This window comes from Etheostoma spectabile, chromosome 13 (assembly GCF_008692095.1).
Source record: "Etheostoma spectabile isolate EspeVRDwgs_2016 chromosome 13, UIUC_Espe_1.0, whole genome shotgun sequence".
NCBI lineage: Eukaryota > Metazoa > Chordata > Actinopteri > Perciformes > Percidae > Etheostoma > Etheostoma spectabile.
In genome coordinates, this window is record NC_045745.1 from 23,286,133 (window position 1) to 23,301,021 (window position 14,889).

Consider the following 14,889-nt stretch of genomic DNA (forward strand, 5'->3'; position numbering starts at 1 on the left):
GAGAAGGGAGTGGAAGTGAAGCGAAGAGAGGAAGGGAGAGGATGCAGGGGGAGTATGAAGTACATAAAAAGTGTCAGAAGAAAATACTGCCTTCTTCCTCCCATGCCTTTAAAAAAGAGGTTCTTTCTGGAAGTTTGTTTTTTAAATTGTGGCTTCTGTTATTTTTTATATCATAAGCAAGTGATTCTTTTTGGTATCAGATGAGAAGAGACAGTAAGCGCATGCCAAGTTTTCCCTCATCAAGTGTTTCATTTTATCTTGTAGCATCTAGAAGTCAGTGTTGTCAGACGCGTCATGCCCACAATGCATTTAGCTGCCATGTTGAATGGCTCAGCTCTGACTGCTTGTCAATCTATGGCTCTTAGTGCCACATCTACGTATGTGAAGATAGAGTGAGGCAGACAGTGAGAGTGAGTAAAAGGGACAGAGAGAATTAGATATTGTGTGAGAAATCAATCTTGTCCGAGCCTGTCTTAATTTGTTCATTCTCACTTACTTTAGTTTGTAAATTGTCTCTATGACTTATACATTGTAGCCCCTGAAACCCTTGTTGTCTGTTATACCTTTTTACTGTTAATGAATTTCCCACCTTTGATATTTAGATGCTAAATATGTCTCACTTCTATATGGGTTATATGTACAGGGAAACAAACAAGATCTTCTCTGGCTTAAATCCTCAGCACTCCTGTACTTTGAACAAAACTTGGTATTCTTGTCACTGGCTAGGGGCAAAGCAAGCCATGCAATTTCTCACTGGGCCGCTGTCAGAAGCCACTGCTCCTCTATTAGTGGGTATGCAAGTGCCAGGATTTTTTACAGGCAGGATAAAGCATAAATAAGTTACAAGCAAACACACTTTAACAAAAAAAAACAACAATCCTGCTTTTGAAAAAAAATTCAGGCTGTACTTTTGATGCCACACACAGAGCTATTCAGTTGTGCCTCAAGATGCAGATATTTTTACACAGTATTTTCTGATCAATCTTGGAATTGATTATTTGATACAGGGGCATTAAATAGATAGTGGGACCCTAGAACCGGCTTCTTGAGAATGGACAAGTTAAATAGACACGACAGGCGGATGTAAATCCAAGCGTACTTGGAACTTCTAGATTAGAAAATATGCCATGACCCTTCAATTTTATTTTCACTCTTTGAAGTGTGTTATTTATGGTGAGAATGGACGCTGTCAAGTCAGATTTATATTGAATTCAATGAATAGTGGCTGTCGGTCTTCAAGTTCAAAGAGCTTTTGAAACAGCCAGCTCTGTTTTCCTCGTCTCTCTCCGTCGAGTTATCTGACAGAGATGAGATGTGGTTTGAAAAGGACATGGTCAAGGACGAGAGATGGGTTTCAGCAAACATTTTTACCAAGCATTGTGCATGCTCTGGGGGCAGCTATTTAGTTATAATCTGACATACTGTATGCACACACTTTCTGGTGATAAGGTAACACGGTCGCCATGCGGCTAAGGATGCTGCAACAAGACAGACTCAAGAACCCAAAAAAAGGCCATATAGTCACACCTCTAGTGTCTGATTTGGATGCTTTTACGACTAGGTGTGTGGCTGAGTGGGAAGGCCAAGTTAGAAAACAACAGACATTTAATGTATGAGAATGAGAATAACAATAACAATGTTATGTTTTAATAATTTATTCAGAAAGGATCACTGACATGGTGCTTTGCTTAAGTTCTCTGAACAACATTTTTGATATGATTGTTTAGATAGTACCCTTTCAAAATGTTTTTAAAAGGCTGATTGAGGTTAGTAACAGAATCAAGCAAGAATACCACTGAGCATGTTTAATCCCAGGGGTGTGGAGTCTGGGCTGAACAGTCTGGGCTCTCTCTCTCCCTGCGTCCCTTGACCTTCATTTATATTAGTCAAATTAAAGGAAGGTCTTCTCTTTGCACTACATGGCTCGGGAAATGTGTCTATTTATCTATCTTGATGCTTTCAGTTTTTAGGTGGAACAAAGTAAAAACTTGACACTTGTGTTTACTTTCCTCACTACTTAGTCCATCTGTAACGCAACAAAACACCAAAAACTTCTCCTACCACTGCTAATCCTAATACTAATTGTAATGGTGATGCTAAAACATTCTATTTGCATGAAAGACGCATCAACTCACTTACATCATCAATGTCATCAACCAGTCTTTGACTATGAAGTGAAAATGCAGTGTAGTAAGCAAGTATGCATAAATGAGCCAAATTAAATACACACTCTCTCACATGTCCTGTCTCAGCTCTGCCTAGCATCTTGTTGTGGATAATTGCTTGTGAACTGAAGCCCAGACACATGCACAGACTCTGCAAGCATCGATGCACATCATAGCTCTTACTGAGATTCTTTAAGTCAGTGAAAGTAACAGACTCATGCTGACTTTTAAAAGTTTGTGTGCACTGAGCAGAAATGCATCAACTGCTTGCTTTGCCCTTATGAAGAGTTCAGTGTATTTAATCTTAGCTGACTTGTGTTACATCCTCTCGATAGAAATTATGCAATTAGATAAATGGGTTGTTTATGATCCTAACTTTAGGTTTCCTTGTTTAAAAAAACTGTGTGTGACACTTTTGCACCATTGTGCTTCAGTGCTCTCGGCAGTGTATGGAAATGACATGGGTGAACCTAGAGTGTGAGTATGTGTTGTCATTTTTGGAGTATTTACATGGACAGTCCTGCATGACTGATTTTATAAAAAAAGAGGCACCCATGTGTCATCCATTTTGAGTGTTCTGTTTGTCCCTCAAGAGGTCACCAAAGCTGTCAGCTACTCGTCTTCCTTAGGGCCACTAAACACACACTAGTCAATGTGTGTGTGTGTGTGTGTGTGTGTGTGTGTGTGTGTCTGTGTGTGTGTCTCTGTGTTTATTGGTGTAGGACAGGTCAGGGTACCTTTAGCACTACGCAAATTGCAGCTGGGAGCAATTTGGTCAGCTGTGATTAGCTGTAGAGAAGCTGAAACATTGAAGGTGACTACAGCGGCGCCGCGCTAATGCCTGTGAATGTCACTGAAGCCAGGAAACAAAATGTTCTCTAAAATTTGTGTTTTTGCCTACGGAAAGTTTGTATTCAAAGACTTCCCCCATGAGAAGAATGTATTCTGTGGATAACACCCACACTATCCCTTCACACACACACACACCCACACACATACACACACACACACACACACCTATAGATATGTATTCTCAAGCCAATGTAACAGCTGCATTCATCTTTCTCTGCTTCAACAGGGGTGATTTACACTGCTGGTATTCTGGACTGTGAGACCAAAGACTCTTACTGGCTTACAGTCTATGCCACAGACAAAGGTGTTACGCCACTGTCAGCTTCTATTGAAGTCTTCATTCAGGTACCCACATTCTGTTGCATATATTATTCACAATGTACCATGCATGCATAATAGGCTTTTTACTGAAGAATCTTTTTCACTGAGAGATGAGCATAAAAAAGACCAAACTACTACATCACTTTGGTGCGTTTTTAGTTAACAACTCATCAGGGGGACCTTATATTTAGTTTTTGTAACTGCAAATTACTTACAGCTAATCTATACTGAATTACTATTGACCGTCACACCTGTTTGTACAGCAGCTTATCAGTCATCAAACTCATATCACATGCATTTTTAAGTCTACAGTGGGGAATTGTATGATATTGAAAAATATAGTTAAGGTGGAGTATTCCGTGCTTAATGTTACTTTCATTTTCACGATATTCAGCCATATGTTTGACCCACAAGCTTCAGTTTTAGGTCTTCTCTGCTTTATATTTATTAGATTTGGTTGTACATTAAACAGTAACCCAAGATGTAACTTCTGACATCTTTCTTCCCCGAAATTATTACTTTGTCTGAAACAGTGCATTCTTTGTCTGTATCTGTATTGACACTGTCTTACAGCCTACAAACATGTAACTGCAGGCTAGTTTTGATGCTTTTACTGCATGTTTATTTTACTGCAAGGTTGCCTTCAAAGTAACAGTACAGTATGAAGCTAAACAACAACCCATGTGCTTCTCCCTAAAATGCTAATAGTGCTCAGTGCAGGGGATAAGTATAGCAAGTCTCCATCTGTGACCAAGAGATACACACTGGAGGGAATGCTATGCTTCAGATTCTATTTTATTTGGCACTAAGTAATCCACTGTCTAAACACTCAAATACATACACCACTACTCCAACACTGCTCACTCTTTAGGGTAGAGTTCAGCAGTGTTTAAAAAACACAAACAGCTTTTTCAGGCATCAGGATATTCAGGTGTTGTGTGATCGGGTGTTTTACTCCCGGCCTCTTCATCACAGACAAAGATAGGCAGATTAATCAGGCGAAGGTGCTCCTCATTCACCAGCTGAACCATCTTGGCTCTCTGTGCCTCGCAGCATACACTCAATCAACGCTCTGTTTGCCATAAATATTCTAGAGATCTATGCTGTAAGCAGAGAAATTAATTTGCAGTGCATTTAAAGTGTGACATCTATGACATTTCTCTGGTAAATACATTTCCATTTTGTGATTGATAACGGATCAACCCCAGACCAAGTCCATGCTGCATTTCAAGAGCTGTTGATTTACAAAGATACCAAAGGCAATATTACCATACATGGTGATTTCAAAGGTTGTGTTTTATCAACACATCTATGGTCAATTGAGATCGAACTCAGATAAAAAAAGGCAGTTTGTCTTTCTCTCTCTTTCTCTTTTTTTCCCTCTGCCCTCTTTCTCTCTTAGGTAGAAGATGTCAATGATAATGCTCCCCTCACCTCGGATCCTATCTACCATCCAGTCGTCATGGAGAACTCTCCAAAGGATGTGTCAGTCATCCGTATCCAGGCGCAGGACCCTGACCTCACTGCCACTCCCAGTCGTCTGAGTTACCGCATCACTGCTGGCAACCCGCAGAATTTCTTCTCCATCAACACCAAAACAGGTGAGACTCAAAGCCACACTTTTTTTAATGAATAAAATATCTTGTTGATATAATTGACAGTATAATGTGGTAGACGGTATAATGTGGTAGACGGCATAATTAGTAATTTATCCTTATGAACAACAAAAAATTACACCACTCTTTTGTGTTTATATGTTTACATGTTTCTGAAATGACTGGAGATTTATTTCATCATGAACCTCCTCCTCCACATTCATCTTATAAAAGGCTTTGGTTCCGACATAACAAATTAAAAAGACTTTTGTGCCCACACAGAAACATCTAGGACACTGATGAGCTGCCCGCCCAGACATTTTTCACTATACACTCTTAAGTGAATATTGCTTCCATTCAGTCTTCTTAAGGGGTGAAAATTCTTTGCAATGTACTTGAGGAAATAAGTGTAGATTTTTATTAAGCCAGTGTATGGGTTTATATATTCTAGTCACAAAGAAGTATACATTAGTCAAAGCAATTTTCTTTCCCATTAGTTTACTTGTCTGAAGGAGGGCCACACAGTATATTTCTATGCATTGTGTGAGATACAATAACATGAATTAAAAACACGCTTAATTATAAAAAGTGAAAGGGAAAACCAAAGCTGAAGTTTGCTAAGTTTTCAGGACTATTATATTGGATTTAAAATCTATTGTATTTAAAGAAATACTGCCAACCATCATATAAGCCCTCTGCCATAGGATCAAGACAGGGTATTAAAAAGTCTGAGCTTGTGAAATAATGCTCAGACAGCTTGTGGTTGTATATTACCTCTGTTGAGCCTGCATGAGAAATTAAAGTCGGTGAGTGTATAAAACAATTCCGTGCAAGAAGCTACATTTTGCACCCTGTTTCTGTCCTGACCAATTTAACTGTGCACATGTAAAAATACCCGTCGGTTTTTTGCAAGTTGTCTAATTGGTTGGTAAAATCTGCCTTCTGATTTACGTAATAGTGAGTTGTTCTATTTATGTCGAGTTGGTTTGGGCTGTAAAAACGGAATCAGAAACTGTGAGTGTATTTTTAAATACTCCACCAATTAAACATTGTCCTGCTTAAACATTATGGTACTTTTAAAACGGTGCCTAAACCGGTGACTGAATATATATACTGTTGGCAACTTTAAAGAATGGCTTATTTCAACAGTAAATTGCTGGTAAATGACAAAAACAAGCACCACATGGGAAAAGGGTATTTTACGATAACTTAAAATGCACCACAAGGCTGTTTTTTGACAACGGCAGCTGCCTGTAGACTGTTAGGTCCCGGTGTTGGAATCCTCTACAGGGAAATACAGTCACACTTAACGTTAGCTGTCAGCATGTTAACCATTGTTATTAATCCAGCTACTAATATATATAATATTCTGATAACTTTTTTTCCGTTCTTATTCAGTCTCGTTACTACCGTTTACGTCGGAACCGTTGCCCTAGTGACATCGCGTTTCCGTACCCAACTCTACTAATCATTGTCCGACTCAAGATGGACAGTTTAAAACATTTTTCACATACAGAAGTATTCTCCAAGTGCTGTAAGCAGATTTTGAAGTGCACTAATTACTGGCGTTACCCTTTAAATTTTGGGTATAATTTTGTATACATTCTCAAAATGTTTCTACACAAGAAACTCATGCATTTCAACAAGCTCTAAAAAAAAATTGTTACAACCGCAGCCTGCAAAGTGATCATCATCCCACAATGAAATGTCTGGACGTCATTTCAATACTGAATGAACTGAATCTTTTAGACCCTGTGTAAAAGACAAAAACCCTGTCAGGGCCTGTGCTGATCCCATACTTTTTACAGTCTTTGTGTACTATAAACATATTTAAGAAATCTTTCAGTTATTCTGATTAATTAACATTACATCTATATATCAATAACAAACATTAATAAAGCAAATAAATTCATACATGTTTCAGTTTGAAGTCTAGGGGGGTCATCATAAAGTCTCAGTACAAGATTTGCTTGCAGCTTCCATTAAATAATTATTGGAGAGGTGATATGTTTTATTCAAATCTCAAGTGAAAACTAAAAGTCTTTGCGGTCTCTGCCCTAGATTATGTTAGGATTGTTTCAGTAAACAACAAAAGGCACATGTCAGCTTTTACAGAGACCTGTATTCTGATTCAAAGAAATGTCAATGTAAGCATCAAAAACGCATAGCCCATATGTAACAGCATGTCAGTCATCAAGCTTATCGTAAGAGGAATTCCCTAATGGTGTGCTGTTGCAAGTTTGCTCTGTTTGTAAATCAAAGTGGGTATTTCCATTTCTCTTCCTCTATTCCTCTATGAACATACTTTTGCATATTACAGCATCATGGCTATATATAGTATTGACAGTATGTAGGGAAGCGGGCTGTACTCAACCAAGGTGAAAAGGCTAATTATCGATCCCAGTAGAGACACACTGGTCCTCACACACTCATAAAAATGTAAACTGTAGCCAACACTTACTCTTGAGAATCCTTGAGAGAAATATATGATCCAGGTCATATATCTCATAGTTGTAATAATCCATTAGATGTAATTGAGTTGATTTTGTTTTTTAGCCGATTACAAGTACTATTCACACATCCGACTGCTGTGTATGATTTGTGTGTGTGTGTGTGTATGAATGTATGAGAGTGAGAGTGAGAGGGTGTGTGGGGCAAATCAATCAACTGATTAATTGGTTACAGCAGTGTTAGAGAGGGCAGCTCTATTACAATGAGTCAATGACGATGATCCCACCTCATGCATTATGAAACTCGCATGAGAGTATGCCTCCACATGTGTTTATGTCTTTGTGTGAGCCACAATACACACCTAACAGCTGTATGAAGATAAGTTGTGTGTATGAGATAAATGTGTATATGTGTGGTTGTATCTGCTCTGTTTCTGTGTCACAGGGGAGAGTTTTTAGCCATCTGAGCCCTGCTGTCTGCCTCTGTCAAAGATCCACAGTAGTTTGTTATCTGTTACTCATTAATTTCATGCAAGGGAACTCATATTTATGACTATCTTGTTTACATTGTGATAAATGAATGTTCACTGCCATACTGAGCAGTTGGGTTTTAATGTTTCATGCAGTCTTTTCTCTCAGAGGCCACACTTCTGCTTGGATTCCACCATTTTATTGAAGCCAAAAATATAACCTTTGACAATTATGGATAGATTTTTGCTTGTGTGGACATACTATATTCTGCAGTTTCAGAGAGGCACAATCATTCATTTGAATACATGATTGCCATAATTTTCACAATAATATGCATGACAGTTCCAGTGATGTGGCATGCATTAGTAAGAGATACATTCAATATGAATCACTCCTCACTGTTTGAGTGATTTCATTGGATAGATGAATAAACAAAACCCAGCTGACTGATTTGTTTTCATGAAGTGCTGCAAAAAAACCTTCAACTTTCAGATTGTTTTTCAAAACTAGGTTTAGGGTGGTTCAGTAAGTAATAAATTTTTCAAGTTTACTCTGAAAGTGTCAATTTGATGAGCTTAAGGTACTGCAACAACTCCCAAAATGTATTGAAGTCGAACTATGAATGAGCTGTGTGCTGTTAAGCTTTCAGTGCTGTCTGCTTGTCTGTATTCGTGAAGCCTCCCTCCTCTGGGGGTGAAAACAGAAAAAATGAGAGTTGACACAGGGCGTTAGAAGGAGTGCTTCTTTTAAAAGCATGCATGTTTGTGAGTGCCATCATGGGGTCATGGTGGCTGTGTGACCTTTTGTGCAATCCTCTATTGGATTGGATTGGTTTTGTTGTACCAGGATGTTAACAAATCAATTGTGCATGTTTGACTCAATATTCATGATCAACAATAAAGAAAGTATGAGTTTTGAAATCTCATACTTTTATTGTTGCTCCAGTTAGAAAATGTATGACAGTTATTCCCCGTACATAGCTAAGAAGTAGGCTATAAATTGATGTTACTGACGGTATTTTTTTGTGAACAATTCTTTATTTGCTTTAGACAGTATTTTATAGGAGTAAGAGAGGAGACACAAGATTTGAAACAGACTGGACATTACATAAATATTGTGTGTGGGTGGGGATTTCTAAATTATTTTATGTAAATATATATATATATATATATATATATACACAGTATATTTATTATGTATTATATCTGCAGATGTGCTGCATGCTGTAGATCATTGATTTTTATCATAGTTGTTACTCGCGCTTGTTCTGCTGAACAAGCCCCCCCCCCCTCCAGTCTCTTTCCTACAGCTTGTGACCGCTGCTCTAGATTTACTCCTAATTTGCTTAATTGAAGTTAGCCGGCATAGCAAGCTCAAGGTGACACTGTGTAGTGGGTGGAAGACCGAGAGTGTTTGAGTGTGTGCACTCAAACACCATGGTATTAGTCTATGTATTGACTGCACAGATATTTCATGTATAATCCTACTTCACTGCAATGCTTCATTACACTGAACCAAACAAATTATCACCATTCAAGCACATTTAGTGCAATCATTCCACATAAAATTCCACACTGAATATATATGTATGTATGTGGATATTTGCACCCATGTGTGTGTCTGGATGTCTTTATTTGCATGTGCTACTCTTCCTTCTGTCATCCTTGTGCAAAAACTGTAAGTGAAAATAAGAGTGCTGCAAAGGACAGACTTCTTTTTGTAAAAGAAAACAAAAAAAACAGAATGATAGTATTTTAGCTTATATCAATGCTTTTTTCTGTGTATTTTTATTTGTGTGTTAGGGTAAAATAGATCCAGGTTCTAACAAATGTGCCCACTGCTCCGTGTTTGGAAGCTCTCATGAGATGTGGAATTGCATACAAGGGCACAACATTCATTTATTTTGGAAGACAAAAGTCAGCTTACAATATTGTAAAACTGTTATATAATATGGCTGAATCTTCTTGTGGATTAATGCCTGCATTTTTAATCTCTGTTTCCCTGCTAGCTCAAATAATGTCTTGGGAACTTTTGATTTGTGTAACTCCCAAAGTTTTTACTGACTAAACCTTGCATGTGATTAACACAAACTCTGTGTGTCTGTTCAGTTAGTGTGTGTGTGTGAGAACAAAAAATGTCAGAGGAAAAAATGAAGCTGTCATTGTGATCTGCAATGCAGCCAGCTATTGTTTGTCAAATAATCCAGTTTGATTAAAGAAATTATCAATAACCTCGCTCCTTTCCCTCTGTCCTGGTGGCTGGCCAACTGCATGGCCCTCAGCTATACAGTGCCAAATGGACATGCACCGAATGCCATTGTCCCTGCCTGGGCTGCAGGCTATAATATTCCTGTGTGTATTTGAGTGTACACATGCATCATTTTTTTAAGACTTTTTAATTGGAAATGATTTTGACTTTAAAAATGTTATTGTGATTCTAAACCTGTGAAGACAAATGATTAACTTTTGAACTTTATGAAGAGGCATTAACTCTAATCTCATATCTTTATCACCAATCTGTGTTTGTGTATTCTAAAGTTGCTCTTTTACAACTTTTAGGGCTAATCACGACAACTGCGAGGAAACTGGACAGAGAACAACAGGCAGAGCACTTCTTAGAGGTACAGACTAACCTCAACAGTGTGGATTGGTTCATAGAATTAGTATTTATCTGGCCCTGACACCTGCCACAGCCCACTATTAACCAAGACTGGGTGGAGGACAACCCTGGCACTCCCTCAAGGCTACATTAAATGTGATGAATGGCTGTAGTTTTGGGCCCTGGGTTTAGGAATTTCTAAATGTAATAATTCATCATTGGTTATCTTCTCTACTCAGGATGGGGATAGGGAAAAGAGGAGTTGCTCTGCCCAGCTTTTGATAAGCGCAGAAACTGGGCATACAGATAGCTCCGTGATTACCATTTCTGTTGCTCCTGCTGCTCTGCATTCAGATGAACCTGATAATCAGAGATTCTCGACGTCAGAGACCCCAACAAACTTCTACTTCCCCAGACTTTTCTTGCAACTTATTAAATGCTGTTGAATCTACAAGCACTTTGCCCTTCTGCAAAATGAAATTCAATAACCCACAGCATTGCCGCTTGGTGTTTTTGTTTCTGTATTGCCAATTGACTTGTCTAGACTCAAAAACCCTTTGTACCACTTTGTTCAGTTCTAGAATGTAATAGGAAACCCTCTTATGACAACACACTACAAAATGAAAACAGCAAAAGTTGTAGAAGAACGCTGGCATCTAACAGCATCACATAGTTGAACAATCACACCTCAAAGGAGTTTAAAATTGGGGGCAGAGAAGTCTTTGTTGTTACATCGTCCTGTCCTGTCTTGTCCTGAGATTTCAATAGGAATGCCAGTCCATGCATGTCACCCACTGCTCCGCCTGCCAGTCTTTGCTGCCTGTTTGTAATTAATAGTCTAGTGAGCAGTCAAGCTGGCAGCAGTGGTGTTCACCCTGATCTGATCCAATTGATCAGTTATCAGACCTGTGCCTCTGCCTCCAGGGGATCAATAATACAAAGAAATTTCCCATGAGCTTAGTCCCACGTGGTCCTGCCCTCCACAGTGACAGTCACACAGTGGGAGCCAAGATTTAGAATGTTAATTAATGTATGCAAATACCACACATATGACGAAACATGTTCAAGAGATAATGATGCATCTCTATGACGACCTGTTATGTGCTTTTCTTTTTTTGTGCATGCTCATACACTTGCATGTGTCCCTTAGGTAACAGTTGTAGACGGCCCAGTGACCACCCGCCAGTCTACTGTGTGGGTCATAGTTCACATCGATGATGAGAACGACAACCCACCTACCTTCCCGGAGGTCACCTACCGCATCAGCTTGACCGAACGAGATCGTAACAAACGTGGCGAACCGGTGTACCGTGTTTTCGCTTATGACCGTGACCTTGGAGCCAATGGAAACATTTCTTATAGCATTGTTGATGGTAATGAGGATGACAAGTTCAGTATTGACCCCAGGACTGCCATGGTGTCATCAAAGAAGATGGTGACAGCCGGAAGCTATGATATCCTCACTGTAAGTTTTATTTTTAATAATTGATTTCTTATTTAAGTACTGTATAGTCTAAACTAGTAGACTGGGTAAGCCCCACCCACTCTGCCCGGGATTTGATTTCTGCAGCTCGGTCTGGAAACCTGCACGTTTAGTTCTCCTGCTTCAGTTCACAATTTTGTGGGAACTAATCACAAACTGGCTTATTTACCTGCCGTGCTATTGGCACTTTAACACAATGACGATAGAGAAGCAATCAAGCAGATTCTTGTTCACATTCAACATAGCGGCCACCAAATGCCACCAAAGCACAGCAACCCGTTGATGCCGCTGTCGCTTCTAGGTTACCTGGATCGTTGGTCTGATTGGTTGAAGGACAATCCAATTGCGTACACAGTCATTTAAACTATGCCCATTGGTCACACCTCTTGTGCAGAGAAAACACAGAGCAGACTCCTCATACCAATGCTCAATCTCAAATCTATTGAGCTTGGTTTGGTCTGGTGATAGCCAGACTACTAAACTAAGCTATTAAAATGCAGCACACATTAGCAACACTGCAGACATGACAATACATCTAGAGTTTGAATTACAGACTACAGATTGTCTTACTAAGGACAAGACTGTTACCTCTTCCAGGCACAGTGCTCCACATGCTTTGTCAATTCCTTTTTCCTGTCTTGTTACAACTAAATTCATACCCAGTTGGGGTTCCATTAGTTTACAGGGCTCTGCTTTCATGCAGTTGCAAAGTTGGCAGAGGCAAACACAGTCACATTGTTCATTTTTCATGGGGCACAATCCCAGGTATTTAAGCTTGTTGGTTTTGGTATTTCAATGGCCAATGAGCTCAAAAGTGCCAAGGTGGGTGGAGTGGCACAGCTGAAGTTGTGTTTATGTACATCAGGCGGCAGAGAGCGTTTGTGATACTCTGGCATAAAATGGCACCCCTTAAACACAAGCACAAATTGCCATTTTTGTGGCTTTATTTGTTTAACAAATAACCATGCTATGTATTCATCCTGCTCTACCGCTTTTTGTATATGTGCTGCAGCCAATGATCAGTCGGTCATGCCCGTGTGCCCTTTGAGCCTGTGCTGAGTTTTATAAGTGGAAAAAGAGCTCATATGTGGATATGACAAACACATCCATTCTCTCTCTTTCAATCTTGTTTCTCTAAGCAAATATTAGTTTAAATAATGTATTTGGCTCACAGGCTCAGGTCTTTAATGAGCACCACTTATAACGCCATATTTTACAATTATGTCTAATATACTGGTTTCCTGCTTTTCCAATTTAGTGTGTGAAAAGCAGAGCAAGCTATTTGAAGTCAGGCATAGGACAGCCATCCCATTAAACTGTATTTGTCAAAATTAATTTTGAGGTTAGCAAAATATTATTTATGGATGGGAGGTTGTCGCTGAGGTCGGTGTAAGTAAATGTAAGTGCCTTGTCTGAAGATGAGAATAGAGCTCATCCATATAGTTTTGACAATCCTTGACCAGAATTCTAATACATTCTTGATGTTTGCTTACTCTGAATACAGACAGTACATACTATCATACTTATCATCTTACAGTGAGCCTGCTTATTTATTTAGCCTTTGAAATGTTTTGCTTAAATGTTTCCCAAATGCGTAATTCATTGGCTCCTGCATGTGTCAGCTGGATATCTGCTTTTATCAATATTGTTCCCTCTTTTAGATAAAAGCGGAGGACAGCGGTGATCCCCCATTATGGTCAACTGTCAAACTTCATGTAGAGTGGATTCGCAAACCTGTCCCCTCACCTGTACCCCTACTATTCACCCAGAGGTTCTACAATTTCTCTATTTCGGAGACAGCTGCTGTATCTCATCCGGTGGGAGTAGTTGCTGTCAGCCAGTCGAGCACACCTGTCTGGTTCAATATCATCGGTAAGCAAATGCTAAACTAACAGACCAGAAATGAATGAATATTCAAATATTCAATATTTGCTTGTGCTGTCAAGTTAATTCAAATACATTGGTTCAGGGATTACAGCCAGGCCACACTATCAACAACAAAATAAATGATTCTTGACATTTGTCATATTTAAATGGATTTTAATGTATATATAAATAAAGGAAATGTGGTTTTATTCCACAAGCCATCCGATTTATGAATACTGGTCAGTTTACCTCTAGTTGCCTTTTGAGGGATGATCAAAGGGTTTTAATTTGAATATGCATCTGTATGATTGAGTATCATGATAAGGCTTTTTGCTACTAAACACAGATTAAAAAAAGAAATATTTGTATAGACCCAGTTTCCTTACTAGGATGTTAATATGTAAGTTATTTGATAATTAGTTGATTAGTTTATTACTCTGTTTTTATTCACACGCATCAACAATACAGAAATTGTTTTTTGTTTTTTTCCTGTTCCACTCTTACTGTTGATATCAGAGTACTTGTACAGGAAAGGCTCATTAATATTTTTCTTTTCAAAAAGTAAAAGCAAGGTGATTATCTTTTACATTTCTGATCTGCTACTACGCTATGACCCCCTCCCCCCAGACCTCTCAGGTCATCTGGGACAGGTCCGCTTTCTGTCCCCAGAGTCAGACCTAAACAGGGGAAAGCAGCGTTCAGTTTCTATGCTCCTCATATCTGGAACAAACTTCCATAAAACTGCAGCTCCGCAGCAATTGTCAGTTCTTTTAAATCAAGGCTGAAGACCTTTCTTTTTGATGTTGCCTTTCTTCAACCCTTGTGTTGTCTTCCCTTTCCCTTTCCCTTGTCATTCCAGGTCAATATTAAAAATTTCCCAGTGTTTTTGTCACTTTTTCAAATTTATTTGTCAATTTTTAAAATGCTCTTGGCGCTTTAGTAAAAACCTGAGCTGGTTTAATAATAGGTTTTACACTTATTTTTGGAATTTATATTCACAAACATCGTTTATATCAAATTATACACAAGTTTTTAGTTAAAAAGGCAGAGATTATGAATTATTTTGACTAATAGTTAAGATCAGAGGA

The 14,889-nt window shown here is 38.8% G+C and overlaps 1 protein-coding gene across 2 annotated transcripts in view; it reads left to right on the forward strand.

Annotated features, from left to right (window-relative positions):
* fat3b (FAT atypical cadherin 3b) overlaps positions 1–14,889 on the forward strand; it is a 61,898-nt gene that overhangs the window by 9,465 nt on the left and 37,544 nt on the right. For both annotated transcript variants that reach the window (XM_032534541.1, XM_032534543.1), the window contains exons 5-9: positions 3,244–3,362; positions 4,741–4,939; positions 10,413–10,474; positions 11,603–11,917; positions 13,597–13,807. In XM_032534541.1, coding sequence (XP_032390432.1) covers positions 3,244–3,362; positions 4,741–4,939; positions 10,413–10,474; positions 11,603–11,917; positions 13,597–13,807 — 906 coding nt within the window. The remainder of the gene's footprint in view (positions 1–3,243; positions 3,363–4,740; positions 4,940–10,412; positions 10,475–11,602; positions 11,918–13,596; positions 13,808–14,889) is intronic.